Source organism: Dryobates pubescens, chromosome 43, assembly GCF_014839835.1.
Source record: "Dryobates pubescens isolate bDryPub1 chromosome 43, bDryPub1.pri, whole genome shotgun sequence".
NCBI classification, from domain to species: Eukaryota; Metazoa; Chordata; class Aves; order Piciformes; family Picidae; genus Dryobates; species Dryobates pubescens.
In genome coordinates this window covers 964,064-988,645 of record NC_071654.1, presented here as the reverse complement: position 1 = coordinate 988,645, position 24,582 = coordinate 964,064, and the positions used below count along the sequence as shown (strand labels likewise).

The following is a 24,582-nucleotide window of genomic DNA, read 5'->3' as shown; positions in this document are numbered from 1 at the left end:
CTTAGAGGAGAAGGATCACCTGAAGAATAATTTGGAGGAGTCAAAGCTCAGCCTTGAGGAAGAGGAGAAGTGGTTGATGAAGACATGGATGAGGACAGCAAGGATGAAGTATATGAGGATTAGGAGCAGGAGGATGACAATAATTACAAGGACAAAGGGGATGATGTGGAAGATGAGGAGGATGATATGGAATAGGAGAAGAATGAAGAGAAGGAGGAGGAAGATGAAGAAGAGGAAGAGGGCAAACCCATATCAGCCCCTCTGTGCCACCCAAGCAGCCACATCAGTGCCCTGAGGGTGGGCAAAGCTTCCCATCCAGCTTGGAGCTGCTGAAGCCCCACTGCCCCCAGCCCAGTGCCCAGCCCTCTGTCAGGTGGTGACTACAGCAAGAACTTCACCCTTGGCTCCAACCTCATCTGGCACTGCTGCGTCCACACCCAGAAGCAGCTGCAGCTCTGAGCTGCCTGAGGCAAGAGCTCCACCCAGCTAGCCTCCCTCAGCCAGCACTGCAGCACCCACACCAGTACCAGCCATTCCCCTGCACAGGCTGCAGCAAGGGCTTCAGCCGCAGCCCCTCTCTCACCTGGCATATTCACCCCCACGCTGGTGACCAGCATGCCCCAGGGGATACAGCAATACACCGACCCCGGCACTGCCAGGCCAAATGTGACCCCCCTGGAGGGCCTTCTCCAGCAGACTGAACTGCAATCTCCTCTTTTACACCTTCTTTCCTCAGGAGCAAATGTGCCCCTGCCCTTCTCAGCACCAGCCAGTGCTGAGGAGAGTAATGACAGTGCTGAGTCAGCACCGCCGCTGCCACCACTGCAGCGGGGCTGGGATTTGGCTGTTTGTTCCTCAACACTTTGGGTTCCGGAGAGGCAAAAGAAAAACCTCACCCCAAGGATAATGCCTAATTAGAATGGAAACCCCAACCCTAATAAAGTATTGTCTCTTGCTGCTTTTCTTTGGACATTTCTTTCCCAAAAGCCCACTTTGGGGTCATTTCTTCCCAGGGCCAGGGCTGGAGCCATGTGCTCAGTTCAGGGAGGTGTCCTTGAGGGGTCTTGGGAGAGTCTTGAAGGTCAAGTGAGGAAAGCAAAACAACTCATGTAGCCATTCAACAGGATCCTTTAATAACCTGCATGGACACGGAATGGATCACTCCAAAGCTTACACCTGCTTGTCCTGGAGGCACAAGTCTGAACATGCCCAAACACAAACCCCCCCCCTTGCACCCCCTCCCCATGGAGCTGGGGTATTCAGCACAAAACTAGACCAAGGGCAAGGTGCTGGCAAGTCTGCAAAGCTGGACAGGCCCAGGCTTGTCTAGGCAGGGCCTGTGGTTGAGGGAATCAAAGGGCACATTTTGCAGCTGTGCCTGGCCATCTGCCACGCTTATGGACTCCCTGTGCAGCTTCCCAGGGGTTGGGCAAACTTTATTCTCTAGGTTGAACTCTCTTGTTCCTCTCTTTCTTTCTCTTCTGCCATTGGCCATTATTGTCTCCAGCACCTTATTAATCCAAGCCAAGATGGTAAACAACTCTCCCTTGTTCTACCAAGAAGACTTGGGGTTCCCCAAAGCCTATTTTGTCCACATGAAACTGGAATGTGCTGTAGCTGCAGCTGGTAAATGCTGCTGGACTGGAAAGCAGCCTCTGCATGCCTGCTGCCTGAGTCTGCAGCCAGAAAGCTGCTTTGCTCCACCTGTGACACCTGAGGTGCTGGTGCAAGCTGCTGGAGCTGTGGTGAGATGAATGAGAACCGCTCATCCCACCCTGAGCACTGGAGAACTGTCAACGGCTTGCCCGGCCGCAAGCTGCCCTGCGAGCCCATGAGCCACAAGCTGCTCACTCAGAGCCCCAGCAAGATGGTGCAGCCTGAGCTGAGGGCAGCTGCCTCTCTGCTCACAGAGAAATTCTGCTCCAGGGGGAGACTGCTTCTCCCCTCCACACACACACTTTGCACAGCTCCTTTTCTGAATGCCATATTGCTTCCAACCCCCTGATCATTTTGGTGTCCCTCCCCCGGACCAGCTCCATCAGGTCCCTGTCCTTCCTGTGTTGAGGGCTCCAGAGCTGGTTGCAGTAGGAAAGGAGAGCATCATAAAATGGCAGGATCCTCTCTCTCCATCTCTGACCATGCTGCTTTGGATGCAGCCCAGGCTGCCCTTGGCCTTCTGTGCTGCAAGCTCACACTGCCTGCTCCTGGCCAGCTTCTTCCCCACCAGCACCCCCAAGTCCTTCTCTTCAGGGCTGCTTTCTATCACCTCCTCTCCCAGCCTGTATTGCTAGTGAGGATTGTTCCAGCCCGGCTGCAAGACCCTACTCTTGCTCTTGGTGAACCTCATGAGGGTCACCTGGACACCACCTCTCCAGCTTGTCCAGGGCCCTCTCAATGCTTTCCTTTTCCTGTGTCATCTAAACAGCACCACTCAGCTTGGTGCCATCTGCACACTTGCTGATGATGTCTCCATCCCTCTGTCTATAGCACTGATAAAAATATTAAACAGCACAGGATGGGATGAGTGGAATCAGTTTGTACTGGGACAAGGCCTGGGCTGTACCTGAAGATGTTAATGGGATCCAGTTTGAAATGGGAGATATCCCAGACTGGACTCTGGTGTGATTAGTGTATGGAGTTGTGACTGTGAAAGGGCCCAGGCTGTGGTGGGAGGGTTTAAAGGAACCCAGTGTGTACTTGGATGAGTCCCAGACTGTACTGGGATGTGGCCAGGGCACTCAGGTTGTACTGGGATGGGGCTCAGTCTGGTCCTGGGAGGGGTTCAGGTGTTGCAGTTTTTCCTGGGAGCAGACACAGTCTGTACTGGGAAGGAGTCCTGTTCTCTGGTTTGCACTGGGAGGGAAGCAGCTGGAACTGGGAGGGGGCCAGGGCTTCAACTTTGCTGTGGGATGAGACCCTATCTGTACTGGGAAGAGATCAGGAGATGCAGTTTGCACTGGGATGGTCCCCAGTCTGCACTGGGTGATGCCATTGGATCCAGTTTCTGGGACTGGTCCTGTACTATACTGGGATGGGATCAGGACACCAGTTTGGACAGGGCCCAGTCTATACTGGGAGGGAGTCAGGAGATGCAGTTTGTACTGGGAGGGGGCACAGTCATTACTGGGTTGGAATCAGAGTAGGCAGCTAACACGGGGAGAGATGCAGTAGGTACTGGGAAGGGACCAAGATGATCCAATTTGTGCTGGGATGAGGCCAGGTCTGTACTGGGATGTGTTGAAATGATCAACTTTGTACTATGTGAGGACAATAACACAGATTATACTGGAAATGGGACTGGACCCAGGCTGCAGTGCTAGAGGACAGTAGGATCCAGCTTGTAATGGGAAGAGGCCACATCTGCACTGGGAGGGGTTAAAGGAACCATGTTTGGACTGAATCTATACTGGAAGGGGGTCAGGGTATCCAGTTTGGACTCTGAGTAGGTGCAGTCTGTAATGGGAAGGGGTTGGGGTATGATGTCATGAGGAGACCTCCTGTTCTGATGGCAGTGCTGCTCAGGAGCTCAGCTCTGTCCCACAAGCAGCCCTGGATTCTCCCTGCCTGCAGTCCCAGCACTGCCACACAGCAGCACAGTGCCCAAGCTGCCAGAGCACTCAGGCCTTGCCCCAGCACAGAGGCTCAACGGGAGAGGGTGGAAGGGAAGAAAGAGCAGCTGAGGACAGCCCAAGCTCTGGGGCTCCCTAGCACTGCTGCTGTGCTGGGACTCTGCCCCTCCACCTCTGTACACAGGCACTGCCCTGCAGCTCCACAGAAGCCTTGGAGGAAGGAACTCAGAGAAACAACTCCCTGCAGGGTCCTTTATTGTGCTGGACACACAGGGAGCACAGCTCCTCATGTCTGCAGCCTCTGGGTCACACCAGGCAGGACAACACTGAATCAGAAATGGTCTGAAGAAAGACATTTGTGTGGGAACAACATTCTCCCAAGGGGAACAGCCCCAGCAGCAGCCAGAACTCCAGCAGCCAGGCTGGGCCTGCACTGAGTGACATCAGAACTGCTCTGCAGCAGAAGACAAAGAGTTTATTGCTGCTGAAACCAGCCAGTGATCAGTTGGCTCAGGGCAGCCTTCAGCTCCTGGTTCCTCAGGCTGTAGATGAGAGGGTTCACTGCTGGAGGCACCATTGAGTACAGAACTGACACCACCAGGTCCAGGGATGGGGAGGAGATGGAGGAGGGCTTCAGGTAGGCAAAGAAGGCAGTGCTGACAAACAGGGAGACCACAGCCAGGTGAGGGAGGCAGGTGGCAAAGGCTTTGTGGCGTCCCTGCTGAGAGGGGATCCTCAGCACTGCCCTGAAGATCTGCACATAGGACACCACAATCAACACAAAACAGACAAAGAAGAAACAGGCAGTGAGCACAAGAAGCCAAAGTTCCCTGAGGTAGGATGTGGAGCAGGAGAGCTTGAGGATCTGGGGCACTTCACAGAAGAACTGGTCCAGAGAATTGCCCTGGCAGAGGGGCAGGGAAAATGTATTGGCTGTGTGCAGCAGAGCATTGAGAAAGCCACAGCCCCAGGCAGCTGCTGCCAGGTGGACAGAAACTCTGCTGCCCAAGAGGTTCTCATAGTGCAGGGGTCTGCAGATGGCAACATAGCGATCGTAGGACATGGTGGTGAGGAGAAAATACTCTGCTGAAATGAAAAAGGGAAGAAGAAAGACCTGAGCAACACATCCTGCATAGGAGATGTCCCTGGTGTCCCTCAGGGAATTGTCCATGGATTTTGGCACAGTGGTGGAGATGGATCCCAGGTCGAGGAAGGCAAGGTTGAGGAGGAAGAAGTACATGGGAGTGTGGAGGTGGTGGTCCCAGGCTATGGTGCTGATGATGAGGCCATTGCCCAGCAGCGCAGCCAGGTAGATGGCCAGGAAGAGGCAGAAGTGCAGGAGCTGCAGCTGCCTTGTGCCTGAGAATGGCAGGAGGAGGAAGTGGGTGATGGAGCTGCTGTTGGCCATCTGCTGCCTCTGGCCGTGGAGACCTGTGCAAGGAGCGAAAGGCAGTGGCAAGTTCAGGAACACTTCTCTCAGCCTCATTGTAAGCCCTGTCCCTGAGCTGCATGAGGAATGGATCAGCTCAGTCCCATCACTACCAACCCATGGCAGAGTTCATCACAGCTTCAAACACAGCAGGGACCCAGAATTGCCAGGAAGATTGCTCTGGAGTCAGAACAGAAAGTGACCAACAACCCAATCCAAGAGAATAAGAAAGAGTCCCATTGTGGTGGGTTGAAATTTCCCCCAGCCTTAGCTTTGCCAGAGCAGCTCAGTTAGAAGCAAATGAAGCTGTATTGACAAGCAAGAGCTACACTCTGCAATGGAATGCAATGAACAGGTACAGAACATCCAGGAGTGACAATATGAGACAGGTATTTACAATTAAGAAACAACACAAACCCCCCCTGGTCAGAGACCAGGGAAGCTGTTCCACTGCCCATAACCCCTGCACCCTCTTCCAAGAGAGGAAGGAGGAATGAAGAGAGAAAAAAAGCAGTGGGTTAGAGTTAGCCAAGGCCAGCCAAAGCAGGTGATCTCTCCCCAGCTAAGCAAAACAGCTGAGATCAGAAGAGAAGAGAGAGGATTGTTATGGTACAGCTCCTCTGATTCCAGATATTTATCCAGGGAATTTGTTTAGAAGAATCTTTTCTTTTCCTTTTCACACCCAAGAGTGATCTATTTATTTTGTTCCTACTTTGCTGCTCAAAATCTGTAACTAAAGTTTAAAGGCATTGCCTAAAACCACCACAACCATGGAAAGGTGGAGAAACAGGGAGCAGGCCTGCAGTGCTGCAGAGAGAGTGAAGGGAAGAGAGAAAGGCAGAGGGAATGGGGGTGAAGCCTTCTCCTTACCCAGCGCTGCTCACTGCTGCTCACAGGATGGAACTGAAGGGCTTTGGTCCTCCTTCTGTGTGCACACTCCAGGAGCCTTCAGCTGAGCATCAGCTGCCGAGATGGAGATGCCTGCAGGAGCTACAGCTGCAGTGTCCTGCACCCACAGCTTCACCATGTCAGTGACTGCAGTGACTTCTCCTCCAGTCAGCTCTCAGTCACCCTCCCAGTCCTGGACACCTTGAAGCTCTCTCTGCCTTCCTCATCTCCTAGAAATCCTCTGGCAGTGCCCTCAGCCCTGCTGTGCTGTGCAGAGAGCTGCTCCTGGCCAGAGCTGTCTCCTGCAGCACTGCCTTCTTGCCTGCAGCTCCCTCCAGCAAAGGAGTCTGGCCCGATAGGGCAGCAGAGGAATAGCAGAAGCCTTTTTAATGACTCCTCTGGTAGCTTTTGGTGCCCTGTAAACCTCAGAGATTCAGAGGACGCTGATGAAACCTCTGCAGAAGTCAAAGTCCGATTCAAACTCTGAAGTTTCTTCTACTCTTAATGGGTCCCAAGGAAGCATACTGGGAAAGGGTCCCCACGGTCTGCTTAGAGCAGAAGGAGACAGTGGATGCAAGGGAAGCATCACTGGAGGCACTGAAGCAACTCCAGGCTCTGGTCAGAGCAGAGAACTGAGGCAGTGCTGACAGGTCAGGACAAGCAGCTCAAGGTGGCTCTGCTGCTGAGGAAACCTGGAGGGGTTTCATTGATCCAAAGGGCCAAGCCCTGAGCCCCAGCCCCTGGCAAGGCAGATCCTGTCCCTCACCTGTGGCCCTGGGCTCTGCTGGGAGCAGTGGGGAATGGGGATGAGCAGTGATCACAATAGGACCTTGACAGGTTTTGTTGTGGTTTGCTTGCAAAGAGACAACTCCTGCTGAAAAGGAATGAAAGGTACCTTTAAAACACATTTTTATCAGATGCTTTGTGCAATAAAAACCAATTAGCTGCAGAAACCTTGGTAATAATTTGAGGTTCAGCAGTATTTAATGAGCCCCATGGAGTATTTGGGGCTGATTACATCATCCTCAGGTACTGCCAGGAGACTCTGCCAAGGTACTGCCAAGAAGCCTCTCAAGAAGTCCAAGGCAGAAGCAAACTCCAAAGTACCTTGAAGCACTGATTGACCTCACTGAGGCTTGTTGCTGACAAAGGCTCCCCAGGGACTCGTTAGAGCAGCTTGTTAGAGGCCAGGATTGCAGGGAGACAAAGGCAAAGTACAGGGCAGAAAAACTTGCCTTTGGTCTAGGAAGCAGAAAGGCCAAACCTTGACCACTGCCCTTGGAATAGTAGAGCCTGAAAACCTGAAAGCCAAGTTTCTCCTCACAGGCCTTGGTGGCAGAGGCAAGTGCCAGAGCTGAGGGCACAAAGAGCTTGGTCCTTCTGCTCGGCTTTTTGCCTTGCTTTCGGGGTTTAGCGGGTCGGGAGGACTCCTGGAGGGCAGGGATTGAGGCGAGCTCGTGCTCTTGTGAGCGTGCACAGGAGCGAGTGCCTGACGTCAGCCGCGGGAGATTTAAATCCCGGGCGGTCTGTGCGTGCGGCGCCAGTTTGGCTCGGTAGCCATGGTCATTACTCAGACCAAAGGTAGAAAAACAGCATCTACCCAGACAGAGTTGTTTCTCCAGCATGCTGGAGTCCAGGCTGCCAGCTGCAGAGAGTGCTTCAGCCTGGCAGCTGGAATAGAGGGAGAGGGAGAGGACACCTGTGTCAGGTGTGAGCAGGTGAACTTTCTCCTCAGCCTGGTGGCTGAGCTGAAGGATGAAGTGGCTGAGCTGAAGGAGGAGGTGTCTAGGCTGAGGTCAATAAGGGAAAGCGAAAGGGAGTTAGACTTGTGGGAGAAGGGTCTGCAGATCTCCCCTGCTGAGGGACAGGCCCCTGAAAATGGAGAGGGATGGACACAGGTCCCTGCCAAGGGTGGCAAGAGAAATCCACCCCGGCCCTCTCCTCCTCCTCCGCTGCCCTTGCATAATAAGTATGAGGCCCTGCAGGCTGAGGGCGGTGGGGATGAGAGGGCTGAGGAGCAGCCATCCAGAGGGGAGATCAAGGTCAAGCAGTCCCCACCGGCTGTAACGACCAGCTCCAGGGAGCAGCCTAAGGCCAAGCCTAAGGCCAAGCGGCCACCACCAGCTATAACGACCAGCTCCACAAAGAAAAGGAGAAGGGTTATAGTTGTTGGGGACTCTCTCCTGGGGGGTACTGAGGGACCCATATGTCGTCCCGACCCATCCCACAGGGTGGTCTGCTCTCTACCTGGGGCGCAGGTAAGGGACATTGCAAGGGGAATCCCCAAGCTCATCAGTCCCTCTGACTATTACCCTCTGCTGGTAATACAGGCTGGGAGTGATGAGATCGACAGGAAGGGCACCAGGGCAATTAAGAAGGAGTTCAGGACCCTTGGACAATTGATCGATGGGGCAGGTGCGCAAGTGGTGTTCTGCTCAGTTCCCTCAGTGGCAGGGGAGTACACTGAGAGGAACAGAACCCACACCATCAACAAGTGGCTCAGGGAATGGTGCCAGCGGAGGAACTTTGGTTTCTTTGATCATGGGGCTACTTTTACGGCACCCGACCTGCTGGGTCCTGATGGGGTGCATTTATCTAGAAGGGGTAAGAGAGTCCTAGCACTAGAGTTGGCAGAGCTCATTAGGAGGGCTTTAAACTAGGTCTGAAGAGGGTGGGTGAAGACATCAGTCCCTCTGCAGAGGTAAGAGTAGGGCACAAGGTAGGGTCAATTGAGAGGTCGGGAGCCCAGCTGCAGTGCATGTACACCAATGCATGCAGCCTAGGCAATAAGCAAGATGAGCTGGAGGTCCTAATCCACCAGGGCAACTATGATATAGTTGCCATCTCAGAAACATGGTGGGACAACAGGCACGATTGGAGTGCTACACTGGGGGGCTACAGGCTCTTTAGGAGGGATAGGTGAGGGAGGAGAGGAGGAGGGGTGGCTTTGTATATTAGGGAGACACTTTCTGCCTCAGAACTTGAGGTGGAAGATGAGGGAATTGAGAGCCTGTGGGTTAAAATCAGCGGGCAGCCCAACAAATCTGACATCCTGGTTGGAGTCTGTTATAGACCACCCAACCAGGTTGAGGAGGCTGATGAATTGTCGCAGTGCAGGAAGACTTGACGACTCAATCAATGTGATTGATAAACAAGCTTCAAACTTTATTCAAAATTACACAGGTTATATAGGATAGCTTATTCATATATGCAAATCTTTATCATACTATTGGTTACATGTTCAATGTCAAGCCTGCCTCTTGTGGTTTTGCACCCCGATAAGCTAACCACAAGTTCCTCTTTTTGCTGGCAAAGTTTCCTCCTGAAACTCTTCAAGGTGACTTTGTCCTTGTCCATGATTGGTCTAAACCAGCTATACCTTGCCAAGTCACGCTCTATCAGCTAAACCAGCTGTGTTCTGTGTCTTACTAAATCATCTTCAGTTCATTTCTATGTCCTTTAGTTATTAGCCAGTCCTCCACAATGAATTATTCTACAAACAACTGGAGGCTGTCTCAAGATCATCAGATCTTGTCCTTGTGGGTGACTTCAACCTGCCAGATATCTGCTGGGAACTTAATTCAGCAGAGAGAAGGCAGTCCAGAAGATTCCTGGAGCGAATGGAGGACTGCTTCTTGACGCAGCTGTTAAGTGAGCCTACCAGGGGACAGGCTCTGCTTGACCTGCTGCTCTCCAATAGGGAAGGGCTGGTGGTAGATATGACCGTGAGAGGCTGCCTAGGGTGCAGTGACCACGAGATAGTGAAGTTTTCAATCTGCAGGGAGATAGGGAGGAGCACCAACAGAACCTTCACCTTGGACTGCAGGAGGGCAAACTTCAGCCTCTTTAAGAAACTTATTCGTAAAGTTCCCTGGGTACCAACCCTCATGAACCGAGGGGTCCAGGAGGGTTGGACATACTTCAAAAAGGAGCTCTTGAAGGCACAGGAACTGGCAGTTCCTACAAGCTGAAAGATGAGCCCAGGGGAAGGCGACCGGCCTGGATGAGCAAGCAGCTCCTGAAGGATTTAAGGGAGAAAAAGAGGCTGTATCACCTTTGGAAGGAGGGGAAGGCTTCTCGAGGTATGTTCAAGGAAGTGGTTAGATTAGGTAGGAATAAAATTAGAGAGGCAAAGGCCCAGTTGGAACTGAAACTGGCCACCTCTGTGAAAGATAATAAAAAGCAATTTTACAAATAAATCAACGCTAAAAAGAAGGGCAAGAAGAACCTCCACTCCTTACTGGACCTGGAGGGGAACATGGTGACCGAAAATGAGGAAAAGGCTGAGGTCCTGAACGCCTTCTTTGCCTCAATGTTTAACAGCAAGGTAGGAGTCCAGGATGAGTGGCCTCCTGAGCTGGGTAATAGGGTTGGGGAGCAGTGTAATGCCCCAGAAATCCATGAGGAATTAGTCCGGGACCTGCTGAGCCACTTGGACACCCATAAGTCCGTGGGACCAGATGGGATCCATCCTAGGGTGCTGAGAGAGCTGGCAGATGAGCTGGCCAAGCCGCTCTCCATCATTTTCCTCCAGTCCTGGCTCACTGGAGAGGTCCCAGGTGACTGGAAACTGGCCAATGTGGTCCCCATCCACAAGAAGGGACGGATGGAGGAACCTGGAAACTACAGACCAGTCAGCCTGACCTCAGTGCCAGGGAAAGTGATGGAGCAGATTATCCTGGCGGCAATAACTGCACACCTGAAGGATGGCCAAGGGCTCAGGTCCAGCCAACATGGATTTAGGAAGGGCAGGTCCTGCCTCTCCAACCTGATCTCCTTCTATGATCAGGTGACCCGTCTGGTGGATGTGGGGAGGCCTGTGGATGTAGTCTATCTGGACTTCAGCAAGGCCTTTGACACCGTCCCCCACAGTAAACTGCTGGCTAAGCTGTCAGCTCGTGGTTTGGACCACAACACTCTGTGCTGGGTTAGGAACTGGCTGGAGGGCCGAGCCCAGAGAGTGGTGGTGAATGGTGCCACAGCCGGCTGGCGGCCAGTCACCAGTGGCGTCCCCCAGGGATCAGTGCTGGGCCCCATCCTCTTTAACATCTTCATTAATGATATGGATGAGGGCATTGAGTCAGTCATCAGCAAGTTTGCAGATGACACCAAGTTGGGAACAGATGTTAGTCAGTTAGAGGGTGGAAAGGCTCTGCAGAGGGACCTTGACCGACTGGACAGATGGGCAGAGTCCAATGGGATGGCATTTAATAAGTCCAAGTGCCGGGTGCTGCACTTTGGCCACGGCAACCCCATGCAGAGCTACAGGCTGGGGTCAGAGTGGCTGGAGAGCTGCCAAACAGAGAGGGACCTGGGGGTGCTGATTGACACCCGCCTAAACATGAGCCAGCAGTGTGCCCAGGTGGCCAAGAAGGCCAATGGCATCCTGGCCTGTATTAGGAATAGTGTGGCCAGCAGGAGCAGGGAGGTCATTGTGCTCCTGTACTCTGCATTGGTTAGGCCACACCTTGAGTACTGTGTCCAGTTGTGGGCCCCTCAGTTTAGGAAAGACATCGAGACACTTGAACGTGTCCAGAGAAGGGCAACAAGGCTGGTGAGAGGCCTTGAGCACAAGCCCTGTGAGGAGAGGCTGAGGGAGCTGGGATTGTTTAGCCTGGAGAAGAGGAGGATCAGAGGCGACCTCATTGCCCTCTACAACTACCTGAAAGGTGGTTGTAGACAGGAGGGGGTTGGTCTCTTCTCCCAGGCAACCAGCACCAGAACAAGGGGACACAGTCTCAAGTTGTGTCAGGGGAGGTTTAGACTGGAGGTGAGGAAAAAGTTCTTCACTGAGCGAGTCATTCGTCATTGGAATGGGCTGCCCAGGGAGGTGGTGGAGTCGCCGTCCCTGGAGGTGTTCAAGGGGAGATTGGACGTGGCACTTGGTGCTATGATCTAGTTGTGAGGTCTGTTGGAACAGGTTGGACTTGATGATCCTTGGGGTCTCTTCCAACCTTAGTTAGTTAGTTAGTTAGTTACTGAGTGAACACAGCACAGGTAAGAAAACTTCTGCCAAACTCTGTTGACAAGCCTCAAGCCTTAATTCAATCCTCCTCTTCTCTCTTTTTGTTAGTTCAGTCCTGCCAAATTCTGTCCTCATTAAGGCAGCTGCTTTCCTGCCCCATGCTGGGCTCCAGAAAAGGAATGTACTGGGTTCAGCTGAACCAGCAGCTTAACCTCTCTGCCTCCCCCAACAGAGAACTGAGGGGGAAGGAACACCACACAAAACCTCTTTGTGTTGATATAGAAACAAATGAGAGAAGTTTCCTGAGCAAATCAGATCATCAGAGTACAAAAGTACAGTGACCTCAGCCTGTGTGCAGAACAGGCACAGTGGAAAGCAGCAGCAAGCAGCAGCAAGCAAGGCAAAAGCCCAAAGCAGGGAGCTGTTCCCCTATCCCTCCCTGTCCCACTGCCATCCCAGTGGAGCAGCCAACACCCAAAACATCCCAGAACCCAGAAACAGCAACTAGAACTGGGAGCCTCCCATGCTGCAATCTGAACTTCAAGCCCCACAATCCTTTGCTCCAGCCAGCACTTCCATTTCTGAGGCTGGCATGGCTGCAGCATGGTCTGGATAACAGCAGCAGAGTCAATTCAACCCATGACAATCAGGAGCCCCTCCAAGCAAAATGGAAAGAGCCTATCAGCTTCTGTGAACAACTTCCACTGCTTTGAAGGCAGCTGGACTTGCCACATGGATGCATTAGCTGAGAGCCCAGAAGAGCCCAAGGGGGCAGTGGAAGGTGACTTCAGAAGGATCCTTGAAGATGAAGCTCAGACAGACTTCATGATTTGTAGCTGGTATTTGCTACTGGGATCTCCTTTGGATTCAGAGCCCTGTGACAATTCACAGGGTCACAGGTGACAGGATGTTAGGGGTTGGAAGGGACCACTGGAGATCTCTGAGTGCCCCTGCCAGAACAGGACCATAGAATCCAGTGCAGGTCTCACAGGAACACATCCAGACAGGGCTGAAAAGCCTCCAGAGAAGGAGACTCCACAACCTCTCTGGGCAGCCAGACAACCTCCCTGGATCTGCTGGCCACACTCTTCCAAATGCACCCCAGCATCCCATTGGCCTTCTTGGCCACCAGGGCACATTGCTGTCCCATGCAGAACTTGCTGCCCACCAGAACTCCCAGGCCCTCCATGGGGCTGCTCTCTAACTGTTTGTTCCCTTGAGTGCTGTGGGGTTCACATTGCTCTGGACATTGCATGGTGCAGATCACCTCCAGTGAATCTGAGGCTCCCCAGGAATTGTCACTGGGTTCCTCTTAATCACATGGATCCTGTCCCAGCAGGCACTAGTGCAGGAGAAGGAACACCAGACTGAAGAGAGGGAGAAAGGGAACTGAAAATCTCATCACCTGAATCTAGAAAGAAAGCCCTTGGTAGCAAATGTCCATTCTGGATGGACACAGAACACAACACAGAGAGCTGATGAGAGCAACTGCTGGGGGTGCACCAACTGCCCTGAGAGCCCTAAGGAAGGGCTGGAGGGGGGAGGGCATTCACTGGAATTCCAATACCTGATAATACCTCTTGGACATGCTGAGAATCACAGAATTGTCAGGGTTGGAAGGGACCTCAAGGATCATCCAGCTCCAACCCCCCTGCCATGGGCAGGGACACCTCACCACATCAGGGTGCTCAGAGCCACATCCAGCTGGGCCTTAAAACCCTCCAGGGATAAGGCTTCCACCACCTACCTGTGCAACCTGTGCCAGTGTCTCTCCACCCTCATGGGGAAGAATTTCTTCCTAACATCCAATCTGAATCTCCCCACATCCAGTTGTGCTCCATGCCCCCCAGTCCTATCCCTACCCAACACACTAAAAAGTCCCTCCCCAGCTTTCTTGTAGCCTCCTTCAGATACTGGAAGGCCACAAGAAGGTCTCCTTGGAGCCTTCTCTTCTCCAGACTGAACAGCTCCATCTCCCTCAGTCTGTCCTCATAGCAGAGCAGCTCCAGCCCTCTGCTCATCCTTGTGGCCCTTCTCTGGACACCTTCCAGCACCTCCAGAGCTTTCTTATAATAGATGTTCCAGAACTGGACACAGTTCTCCAGGTGTGGTCTCACCAGGGTGGAGCAGAGTGGGAGAATCACCTCCCTGGCCCTGCTGGCCACATTTCTCTTGCTGCAGCCCAGGATACAATTGGCTCTCTGGGCTGCAAGTGCACACTGGTGGCTCCTGTTGAGCTTGTGGATGAACACTTCCCTTAAGGATAATCCAGAACTAGAGGCACAGGATGGGGATGGAAGAGGTTCCTGATCCAAAGAAGAGAGACTCCAAATGTGTCCAGACATGCAACCTAACTGGTTAGCAAACATTGACTGCCTGAAGTCAAGGCACCTCTGTGGGAAAAACACTCAGGGTGTGCATCCATCCAGGCTGTCACCATCCCATAATAAGGAAGAAACACACAGGGTGGGCAGCACCAGGGGGAAAGGGAAAGTATTGGAGATGTGGCAGTAAAGGCCGGAAAAGATTACCCCTCAGCTGGTCAGGAATCTGTGCCCCTGAGGCAGTGCTCACAAATACAACTGTGGCTGATCAGTGAGAGACTCAAAGTTGGGTCCAAGGAGATGTGAAATGGCACAAATGAAACAATGCTGCACAGGAAAGGGCTTCTGCTTGGCACAGCTTTGCCTGAGTGTTTCTGCCTTGCTCAGGAAAAAGCGAGGCAGAAAAGTCCATGGTGAAGATCTCTGCTCTTCCAGTCCTCTGCAATAGGACTGCAGGTGCAGGATCAGCTTCCCAGGGAGGAGTGAAACAGGTAGCAGAAATAGCTGCTGAGGAGGGAATGGCTCCAGGCATGGTCTTTGCCTGAGAAGGAGGAGTGGGCCCAGCACTGAACACAAGCTGTTGTGTTTCCATGGATCAGAGAGGAAGGACATCCATAGACATGGGTGAGAGATGGGAACAAAGCAGGATTGTGCAGGAAGCACCATGAGGGTAGTGGAACACTGGAACAGGTTGCCCAGGAAGGGGGTTGGGGTCCCATCCCTGGAGATATTCAAGGTGAGGCTTGACAGAGCTCTGGGTAACCTGATCTGGTTGAGGATGACCCTGGGAAGGTTGGACAAGATAACCTTTGGAGGTGCCTTCCAGCCCAGCCCATTCTATGATCAGTGAGATATGGGAACCAAGCAGATTCTGCATGAAGTGCAAAAGGAAGACACCACCTGGGGCTTCTCAGAGCTCTGGGCCTGGCTATGGTTGTGGATTCCTGCCTTGGGCTTCAGTCTCAAGAAGTTGGTTGGAGCAATAACCCTGAGCTTGTTCACCTTTGTTTGCATGGCTGCTATAGTGCAGGGCTTGTGTGAGTGCTGGTCTGCTTCAGGGAGCAGAACAAGGGACAGCAAGGACCTCTCTGGGAAGAGAGGGCAAATGTCACCTTCAAGAGCAGGCCCTAAGCCTCGGTATTCTCCTAACCTCCCATTGCAAGGACCAGGCCTAAGGCCTGTCTGCATTTCATAGAGCAATACTGAGCAAGGCTTTCCTGAGGTTCTTTTTCCTTCTTTCTGTTGCTTTTGGGAGACTCTTGAGTTTCTCATTCCATCAGCTGGGCAGATGTTCTCCTCCCCTTTCACTACATGTTTTGGAATCTCTTGGGTTTGTCACCAGTCATTGGTTTGGTCACCAGCTGTGTTCAAACTTTTCCCTTCACCTTCTAATCCCAAAAACACAGAATCAGCCAGGTTGGAAAAGACCTCAGAGATCCTCAAGTCCAACCTACCACCCAACACCCCCTGACACCTAAACCATGGCTCCAAGTGCCACATCCAATCTTTTTTGAACACCTCCAGTGATGGTGACTCCACCACCTCCCTGGGCAGCACATTCCAGTAGCAAATTCTTCTTTCTGGGAAGAACTTTCTCCTCACCTCCAGCCTAAACTTCCCCTGGTGCAGCCAATCATTAAATATTAATAACAACCATAACAGTACTCTGTCCCAGTACAGATTGTGTCCACTCCCAGGAAAGGCTACACCACCTGAAGCCCTCCAACCACTTCTCTGGGACTCCTCCCATTACAATGTATATCCCCTTTCCCACTTCCTGACAGAATGGGCCCCATCCCAGTACAAACTGTCTGTCTGTTCTTTGGAGCTGGATGTTCTGGTGTGTCCCATCCCCAGTCAGAAAGCCACCACAGGGTCCATCAGGAACCATTCAAAATACCCTGGGATGCAGCAAACCCTGCCCTGGCATGGAGCAGAGCCTGAGCAGAGTGAAGGCGGCCAACTGCAGCTGGGCTGTGGCAGGAGGAGTGTGGCCACCCAGACACAGGAGTTGTCCTCCCCCGGACTCAGCACTGCTGTGGCCACCTCTGGATTCATAGTGTGTGGATGAGGCATTCTCCAGGCTAGAAGAGTAGGGAGGAAATGGAGAGTTAGCAGAGGATATCTGCGAGGATGGGGCTTGACATCTCTGTGGAGAGGCTGAGGGACCTGGGCTGCTTCAGCCTGCTGAATGGAGGCTCAGAGCACTGCCAGAGCAGTGTGCACATGGCTGAAGGGTGGTTTCACAGAGGATGGAGCTCTTTTCAAGAATGGGAAGAGACTAAAATCTCCACTCAGTGCAGCTTGGAAGGTTCAGAGGGGAGAGAAGGCCAAAGAAATGTCCCTCAAAGGGCAGAGCTGCTATGCATGAGGTCATCCAGAGGGGTCAGGAAATGGCAGGGAGAGCTGAGACAGCTCAGGGAAAGGATGGAAATAGCAGGGGGAGAGCTGGCTGGGGAAGCAAGATTTGGTGTCAGCAGCCTGAAGGGAAAGAGCTGCACGCATGGGACAGTGTAGGAGAGGCTGCAGAAGGGATAGCCAAGGGCTCTGGCAAGGCTGAGAGGCCCAACAGGACCAAGGTATTTGTCCCCTTGGCTCTGGCAGTTGCCTCTGTCACCAAGACCTGTGAGGAGAAACTTTTCATTGAGGCTTTCAGGCTTTACTATTGCAAGGGCAGTGGTCAGAGCTTGGCCTTTCTGCTTCCTAGACCAAAGGCAAGGTTTTCTCCCCTGTACTTTGCCTTTGTCTCCCTGCAATCCTGGCCTCTAACAAGCTGCTCTAAGGAGTCCCTGGGGAGCCTTTGTCAGCAACAAGCCTCAGTGAGGCCAATCAGTGCTTCAAGGTACTTTGGAGTTTGCTTCTGACTTGGACTTGTTGAGAGACTTCTTGGCAGTCCCTTGGCAGAGTCTCCTGGCAGTACCTAAGGATGATGTAATCAGCCCCAAATACTCCATGGGGCTCATTAAATACTGCTGAACCTCTAATTATTGCCAAGGTTTCTGCAGCTAATTGGAGAGGTTTTTATTGCACAAAGCATCTGATGAAAAGTACTTTTAAAGGTACAGTTCATTACTTTTCAGCAGCAAATCATAGCAAAACCTGTCAAGGTCCCACCCTGCTCACTGCTCATCCTCACTCCCCACTGACCCCAGCAGAGCCCTGAGCCACAGGTGAGGGACAGGATCTGCCTTGCCAGGGGCTGGGGGTCAGGGCTTGGCCCTGTGGATCAAGGAAACCCCTCCAGGTTGCTCAGCAGCAGAGATACCTTTAGCTGCTTGTCCTGACCTGTCAGCACTGCCTCAGTTCTCTGCTCGCATCACAGCCTGGAGATGCTTCAGTGCCTCCAGTGATGCTTCCCTTGCATCCACTATGTTGTGCACTAAGGAGACGCTGGGGACCCTTTCCCAGTATGCTTCACTGGGACCCATTAAAAGTAGAAGAAACTTCAGAGTTTGAATCTGACTTTGACTTCTGGAGAGGTTTCATCAGCTTCTCAGTCTCTGAGGTTCATGGACTTGGCACCAAAGCCACCAGAGGGCTCCTTTAAATGCCTTGGGCTGGTCTGGTGCTGCTGAGCTGGGCCAGGCTCCTTGGCATGATGGAGCTCTGGCCGGGAGCAGCTCCTCTGCACAGCACAGCACAGATGAGGAAGGCAAAAAGAGCTTCAAGGTGGCCAGGACTGGGAGGATGCTGAGAGTTCACTGGAGGAGAATTCACTGGAGTTGCTGACAGGGTTAGTCGTGGTTGCAGGGCAGTGCAGCTGCAGTTCCTGGAGGCATCTCCTAAAGCTGGGGCTATGTGCTGGGGCAGGGACTCTGCTGCCTGTGAGGCTCAGCTCCAAGCAGCCCAGGGAGCTCTTCATGCTGCTTTGGGGATAAGCTGTGGTTAGAAGGAGTCACCCTTGGCAGGGCAAGAGAGGGCAGTCCAGGGCAGGACAGGGTCCTTCTGCTGTGGAGAGGCTGCTGTGTGGGTCAGGGCTGCTCTCATCTCCAGCTCATTTCCAGAACGTTTTCAGGGGGACTTTTCATGACTATGTTCAGGCCAGGGATTCCTGACCCAGGCTCTGCTCTCCTGAATCTTTGCTTCCACTGTCTCTGGCCTGGATGGTGAGCAGGAAAACTCAGCAGTGCTTTTAGAGCAGGGGCTGAGCCTCTTAAACCATCACACAGAGCTTTACTGGGAACCTCACCAAGTGCCTACAGTCCTCACCTGAGGGCTTTCCTGAGTGTCTGTCCATCCCTCTCCTTGCCTGTCTCAGATGACCTTTGTGTTGCTGATGACTATCTGGGCATGGAAGCCTCAGCTGCAGAGTCAGGCACAGACACTGTGAGATCTTCTGTGCAGGTGGAGCTACAGCAATGAGGTGTCCCAGCAGTCCTTCAGCCTGGGAATCTTTGGGCAGTGCAGGCTGTGAGGCTGGCAATGAGCTGACTGCAGGAGCTGCCATGGTCATGCCTTGGCTGTGTCCTTGAGGTGCCCATCCAGGCTGTGCTGCCTTCCAGGGGACACTGAGCCAAGTGTCTCCTGCCCTAGAAGTGGGATGCTGAGACCCTGAGACACTGAGTGGTGTGTGGTGGATCCCTCTGCTCTCAGCAGTGTCTGGTGGCTGTGCAGGGTGACATGGGAGCATGGTCACCCTCCAGCTGAGGTGCAGAGCAGGGTGACTTAGAGTCCATGGGGACCTCTCCCACTCTTGCCTTTTAGCCTAAGCCATGACCAAGTAGTGCTGCAGCCTTGGAGCTGAAGGAAGAGTCCCTGAGAAGAAGCAGCAGGTGTCTGTGTGACAGGGGAGGGTCTGTGGGGAGTGGTTTTGGTTGAGCTGAGAGAACTCTCTTCTGACTTGTCACTGTCTCCTTCTCTTCTGACAGTGCCTCATGGCCAGATGCAGCAGATGGCCAACAGCAGCTCCATCACCCACTTCCTCCTCCTGCCATTCTCTGGCCCAAGGCAGCTGCAGCTCCTGCACTTCTGCCTCTTCCTGGCCATCTACCTGGCTGCCCTGCTGGGCAATGGCCTCATCATCACCATCATAGCCTGGGACCACCACCTCCACACCCCCATGTACTTCTTCCTCCTCAACCTTTCCCTCATTGACCTGGGTGCCATCTCCACCACTGTGCCAAAATCCATGGACAATTCCCTGAGGGACACCAGGGACATCTCCTATGCAGGATGTGTTCTCCAGCTCTTCTTTTTCGTATTCCTAATTCAGGCAGAGTTTTCTCTCCTCACCACCATGTCCTACGATCGCTATGTTGCCATCTGCAGACCCCTGCACTATGAGACCCTCCTGGGCAGCAGAGTTTGTCTCCACATGGCAGCAGCTGCCTGGGCCTCTGGCTTTCTCTATGCTCTTCTGCACACAGCTAATACATTTTCCCTGCCCCTCTGCCAGGGCAATGTTCTGGAGCAGTTCTTCTGTGAAATCCCCCAGATCCTCAAGCTCTCCTGCTCCACATCCTACCTCAGGGAAATTTGGCTTATTGTGGTCAGTGTCTGTTTAGTCTTTTTCTGTTTCATATTCATTGTGGTGTCCTATGTGCAGATCTTCAGGGCAGTGCTGAGGATCCCCTCTCAGCAGGGACGCCACAAAACCTTTGCCACCTGCCTCCCTCACCTGGCTGTGGTCTCCCTCTTTCTCACCACTGCCTTCTTTGCCTACCTGAAGCCTTCCTCCATCTCCTCCCCATCCCTGGATCTGGTCACGTCAGTCCTGTACTCGGTGGTGCCTCCAGCAGTGAACCCTCTCATCTACAGCCTGAGAAACCAGGAGCTCAAGGCTGCCCTGAGCAAATTCATCACTGGGTGGTTTCAGAAGCAATAAACTCTTTGTCTTCTCCTGCAGAGCAGTTCTGATGTCACTCAGTGCAGGCCCAGCCTGGCTGCTCGAGTTCTGGCTGCTGCTGGGGCTGTTCCCCCTGTGAGAATGTTGTTGCCACACAAATGTCTTTCTTCAGACCATTTCTGGTTCAGTGTTGTCCTGTCTGGTGTGACCCAGAGGCTGCAGACATGAGGAGCTGTGCTCCCTGTGTGTGCTCAACAGAATAAAGGACCCTGCAGGGAGTTGTTTCTTTGAGTTCCTTCCTCCAAGGCTTCTGTGGAGCTGCTGGGCAGTGCCTGTGTGCAGAGGTGGAGGAACTGTGTGCGGCAGTGCAGGGAGCCCCAGAGCTTGGGCTCTCTCGAGCTCTTCTTTCTTTCCTTCCACCCTCTCCTGCTGAGCTTCTGTGCTGGGGCAAGGCCTGAGTGCTCTGGCAGCTTGGGCACTGTGCTGCTGTGTGGCAGTGCTGGGACTGCAGGCGGGCACAGGCCAGGGCTGCTTGTGGGACAGAGCTGTGCTCCAGAGCAGCACTGCCATCAGAACAGGAGGTCTCCTCATGCCTTCATCCCCCAACCCCCTCCCATTACAGACTGCACCTACTCAGAGTCCATACCAGATACCTTGACCCCTTTCCAGTACAGACTCAGTCCAAGCATGGTTCCTTTAATCCCTCCCAGTACAGATGTGGCCTCATCCCAGTCCAAACTGGATCCTACTGTCCTCTAGCTCTGCAGCCTGAGTCTCATCCCAGCACAGAATCTATCCCCTCGCTCCCTTTCCAGTACCATTTGCATCCATCCCAGTACAAACAACCCTCATGCCCTCTCTGCATAGTCTGGGCCCTGTCCCAGTCTAAAGAGAATCCCTTTCATCCCTCCAGGTACACATTAGACCTTATCCTAATAAAATCTCTATCCCCTTATGCACTGCCAGTACAGCTGCATTCCCTGACCACTTTCTAGGACATTCTGGGCCCTGCACAGCACAATTTGGTGTAGAGGAGTGGGCTGAGATGAAGGGATTGAATGCTGCAGTGGAATTCAATGAGAAGGACCTACAGAAGCACAGAACTCAGGGAGGCCCTGCGACGCTGAGTGACCTCATTGACTTGGAGTAACCCCGAAGCTGTTTACGTCCCTGAAGGTGCTGGAAAGTACCGAGAAACTGAAAAACAACAGGGTGCAGTAACCAAGAGGAGTGGCTGGCATTTAGAGTATAGGCAATGAGAAGTTGACTAGTAGGCATAATTAACAGCAATTGTATATAAGTGTGTCTGGTGTTTAATAAAGTTGGACTCTGGTTGATCACATTGATCGTTTGTCAGCCCCTTCTTGCGGCAAGTGGCGCCTGAACAAGGGACCCCACAGAGAGGGTTGTGGACCCCACAGAGAGGGTCGTGGACCCCACAGAGAGGGTCGCAGACTCACAGAGAAGTCTGCAGAAATGTTCCCCGGGGACTAGGTGTACGTTCGTGAGCACGGAGGCAAGAAGCCGGCCTGGGATAGCAGTACCGGAGGCTGCTTGGACAAAGATAAGGAGCCAGCCTGGGAGCTGAAGACGCTGTAACCTGGAACTGCTGATGTAAGGACTGTGCGCACAGGTACTAATGTTATAATGGATAGGCAGGCAGCGTACCATTTGTTTAAGTGCTTTTTAGAAAAGCAAGGATCAAAATTAGATGTTAAAAAGGAGTTAATGCCTATGTTAGAGCATGCAGAAAACTTGGGATATTTTAAGGATCCTAATGAAGTTTTTGAAAGAGTACAGTGGAAACAATATGGTCAGGATTTATGGATAGCAGGAATAGATGATGATAAAGTTGCAAAAGAAATAGTAAGCCATGGAAGGTAGTTATGACTATACTTGATCAACATGCAGCAGAGCAAAAGGCAGCTTTGCAAGCAAGACATAGATTGCAGGTGGTAGATGAGGAAGAGCAAGGTGCTGTAAAGATGTCTGGTATAGAATTACCCCTGGAAACTCAGCGACAATTACAAGAGCACAATGCTGCTCGAATACGGGGATTAGGGGCTAAAGTAGAGACATCAAGTGCTCCAGTGGCATGTAGTAGTGATAAGGAGCTTCCTCCACCCCCGTTAGAGAGCGAGTTGAGACAAAGAACAGATGAGGTACAAAAGGATGAAGAATGTTTGTTAAAAGGGAATGAGAAAACAGCAGCAGATAGACGAGATTTTTGGAGAAGGGTTGCTGAGGAAGTTCATAGCGAAGGAGATATGGAGGTATTTGGTCGATTAATGGAGTCGTCACTTGCTTGTCCTGTGGTGTATATGCAAGCAGCGCAAGGAGTACGAGCAGAGGCGGTAGCATTGCCTTGGAAATTTATATCACAGTTAAGACAGACGGTATCACAATATGGCATTCAATCAGAACCCTCGAGGCAGATGTTGTATTATTTGTTTCAAAACTATAATATGTTACCGAAGGATACCTAGAATATAATGAAGCTGTTATTGACGTCTGCGCAATTTATAATATTTGCAAGGCAGTGGGAGGAATTTGCCAGGCAAGTAGTGAACGCTCCTTGGCAACAAAATGATCCATTAGTAGGAGTTACTATGGATGAACTGTTAGGCACAGGACGATATGAAAGGATGGAGTTACAGGCATTGATAAATCCCGTAAAGTTACAGGCATCAGTAGATATAGCAAAAATGGCCATAGAAAAGATTAAAGATAACAACCAGTCTCCACATTATATGTCAATTAAACAAGGAAAAGGAGAGACGGTAGAGAGTTTTATAGATAGGTTAATGGGTGCTTTGAGAGCTGCTCAGGTGGAAGCTGCAATTCAAGAACCAATTTTAAAACAGTGTCTGATGCAAAATGGAAGTCAGCAGGTGAAACAGTTGATTAGCGCGTTAGGTCCTACATGGGAGGTAGCGGAATTATTACAAAAGGCACAGAATTTGTCAGAAGGACCTATGGCTATGTTAGTGGAGGCAATTAAAGATTTAAAGACAGGATTAGAGGAACAGGCAAAATCAAATCAACATGTTATGGCTGCCTTAGTACCTTTGCGTGCATCCCAGAAAGGACAGAGACGATTTGGCAATCAACAATCAAGCAGTTTCCAATGTTATCGCTGTGGAAATATGGGCCACCTACGTAGAAACTGCAGAGCTAATAATGTATGGTGTCAAAAATGCCAGACCAATACTCATAATACAGCAGTTTGTCGGGGCTTGGGAAACTCCCGGCAGAACGCGAGAGGTCGCCGCGTGATGACACAAGTAGTGACCAGTTCCAGTGCCCCTCACAGCAGCAGCGAGCAGTCCTACGACCAGCAACTGCAGGCAGCCTCGGGCTGGACCTGGCAACAACAGTAGAAGTGACTTTAACAGGCAAAGAGCCACAAAGGATCCCCACAGGAGTGTATGGACCTATTAAAATTAATGGTAAAGCAGTAGGATGTCTTTTGATAGGTAGGTCATCAGCCTCAATGTCAGGAATTCTAATAATAGCAGGACTCATTGATGCAGATTATACTGGGGAAATTCAGATAATGGCACAAACATTGTTTCCACCCATTGTGATTCCACCACAGAGTGAAATTGCACAATTGATACCATTACCACATCTGGCAGCAGGATTGCAGCCTCACAATCGTCGGTGCAGAGGGGATGGGGGCTTTGGATCCTCCACGGCTCCTCTAGCTTTGCTTACAGTGGCAATGGACAAGAGGCCACAAGCTGAGGTTACAATAGAGTATCAAGGTCAGCAAAGAAAACTTATTGCTCTGTTAGATACTGGAGCTGATGTTACTGTAATCTCAAAGTGTTGTTGCCCATCATCCTGGCCGGCTACTACTGCAACGGCCTCGCTGTTGGGTGTGGGAGGTATTAAGATCGCAGAAACATCGCCACCTATTAGGGTTACCTGTGATAGAAAAACAATGACGGTGGTTTGTTCATTGTTGCCACTACCTGTTCCTATTCAGATGTTAATAGGCAGAGATGTTTTACAACAACTAGGAGCCGTGTTGATGACAAAAAACACATAGTAGTGGTCATTGAATGGACTTTCCCAATCCCATTGAAATGGTTAACAGATGAAGCAGTTTGGATTGAGCAGTGGCCGCTTAAAGAGGAAAGTCTTGTTGCAGCTCAGTAATTAGTTCAGGAACAACTTCAGCAGGGACATTTAAAATTGTCCACAAGTCCATGGAACACTCCAATTTTTATAATAAAAAAGAAGTCAGGGAAGTATAGACTTTTGCATGATTTAAGAACAGTCAATGATCAAATGCAAGCCATGGGAGCATTACAACCAGGTCTCCCGAGTGCATCTATGCTTCCTGAGTTGTGGCATTTATTAGTGATTGATTTGAAGGACCGTTTCTTTACTATTAAGTTACATGAGAAAGACACTTGTAGGTTTGCATTTACTTTGCCATCACTAAATCGCCAAGCGCCAGCGCAACATTTTGAATGGACAGTGTTGCCACAAGGGATGAAGAACTCTCCAACGTTATGCCAGATATATGTTGCAGCTGCCTTACAACCATTAAGACAGAGGTGGCCTGAAGTGTTGATTTATCATTATATGGATGACATTTTGTTGTGTCAACA

General features: G+C 51.7%; 2 protein-coding genes across 2 annotated transcripts in view; one reads left to right on the top strand and one right to left on the bottom strand.

Moving 5' to 3' along the window:
• Window positions 1–4,596, bottom strand: part of LOC128899312 (olfactory receptor 14A16-like) — a gene marked incomplete at its 5' end in the record, with an annotated part of 21,026 nt that extends 16,430 nt beyond the window's left edge. Inside the window, one exon of the mRNA XM_054177691.1 lies at window positions 4,135–4,596. Within this exon, the coding sequence (XP_054033666.1) occupies window positions 4,135–4,596 (462 nt within the window). The remainder of the gene's footprint in view (window positions 1–4,134) is intronic.
• A 14,446-nt stretch (window positions 4,597–19,042) lies between these two features.
• Window positions 19,043–19,999, top strand: LOC128899301 (olfactory receptor 14A16-like). The gene has a single exon (XM_054177679.1). The coding sequence runs from the start codon at window positions 19,058–19,060 to the stop codon at window positions 19,997–19,999; it is 942 nt and encodes a 313-aa protein (XP_054033654.1). The 5' UTR covers window positions 19,043–19,057.
• The last annotated feature ends 4,583 nt before the right edge of the window (window positions 20,000–24,582 follow it).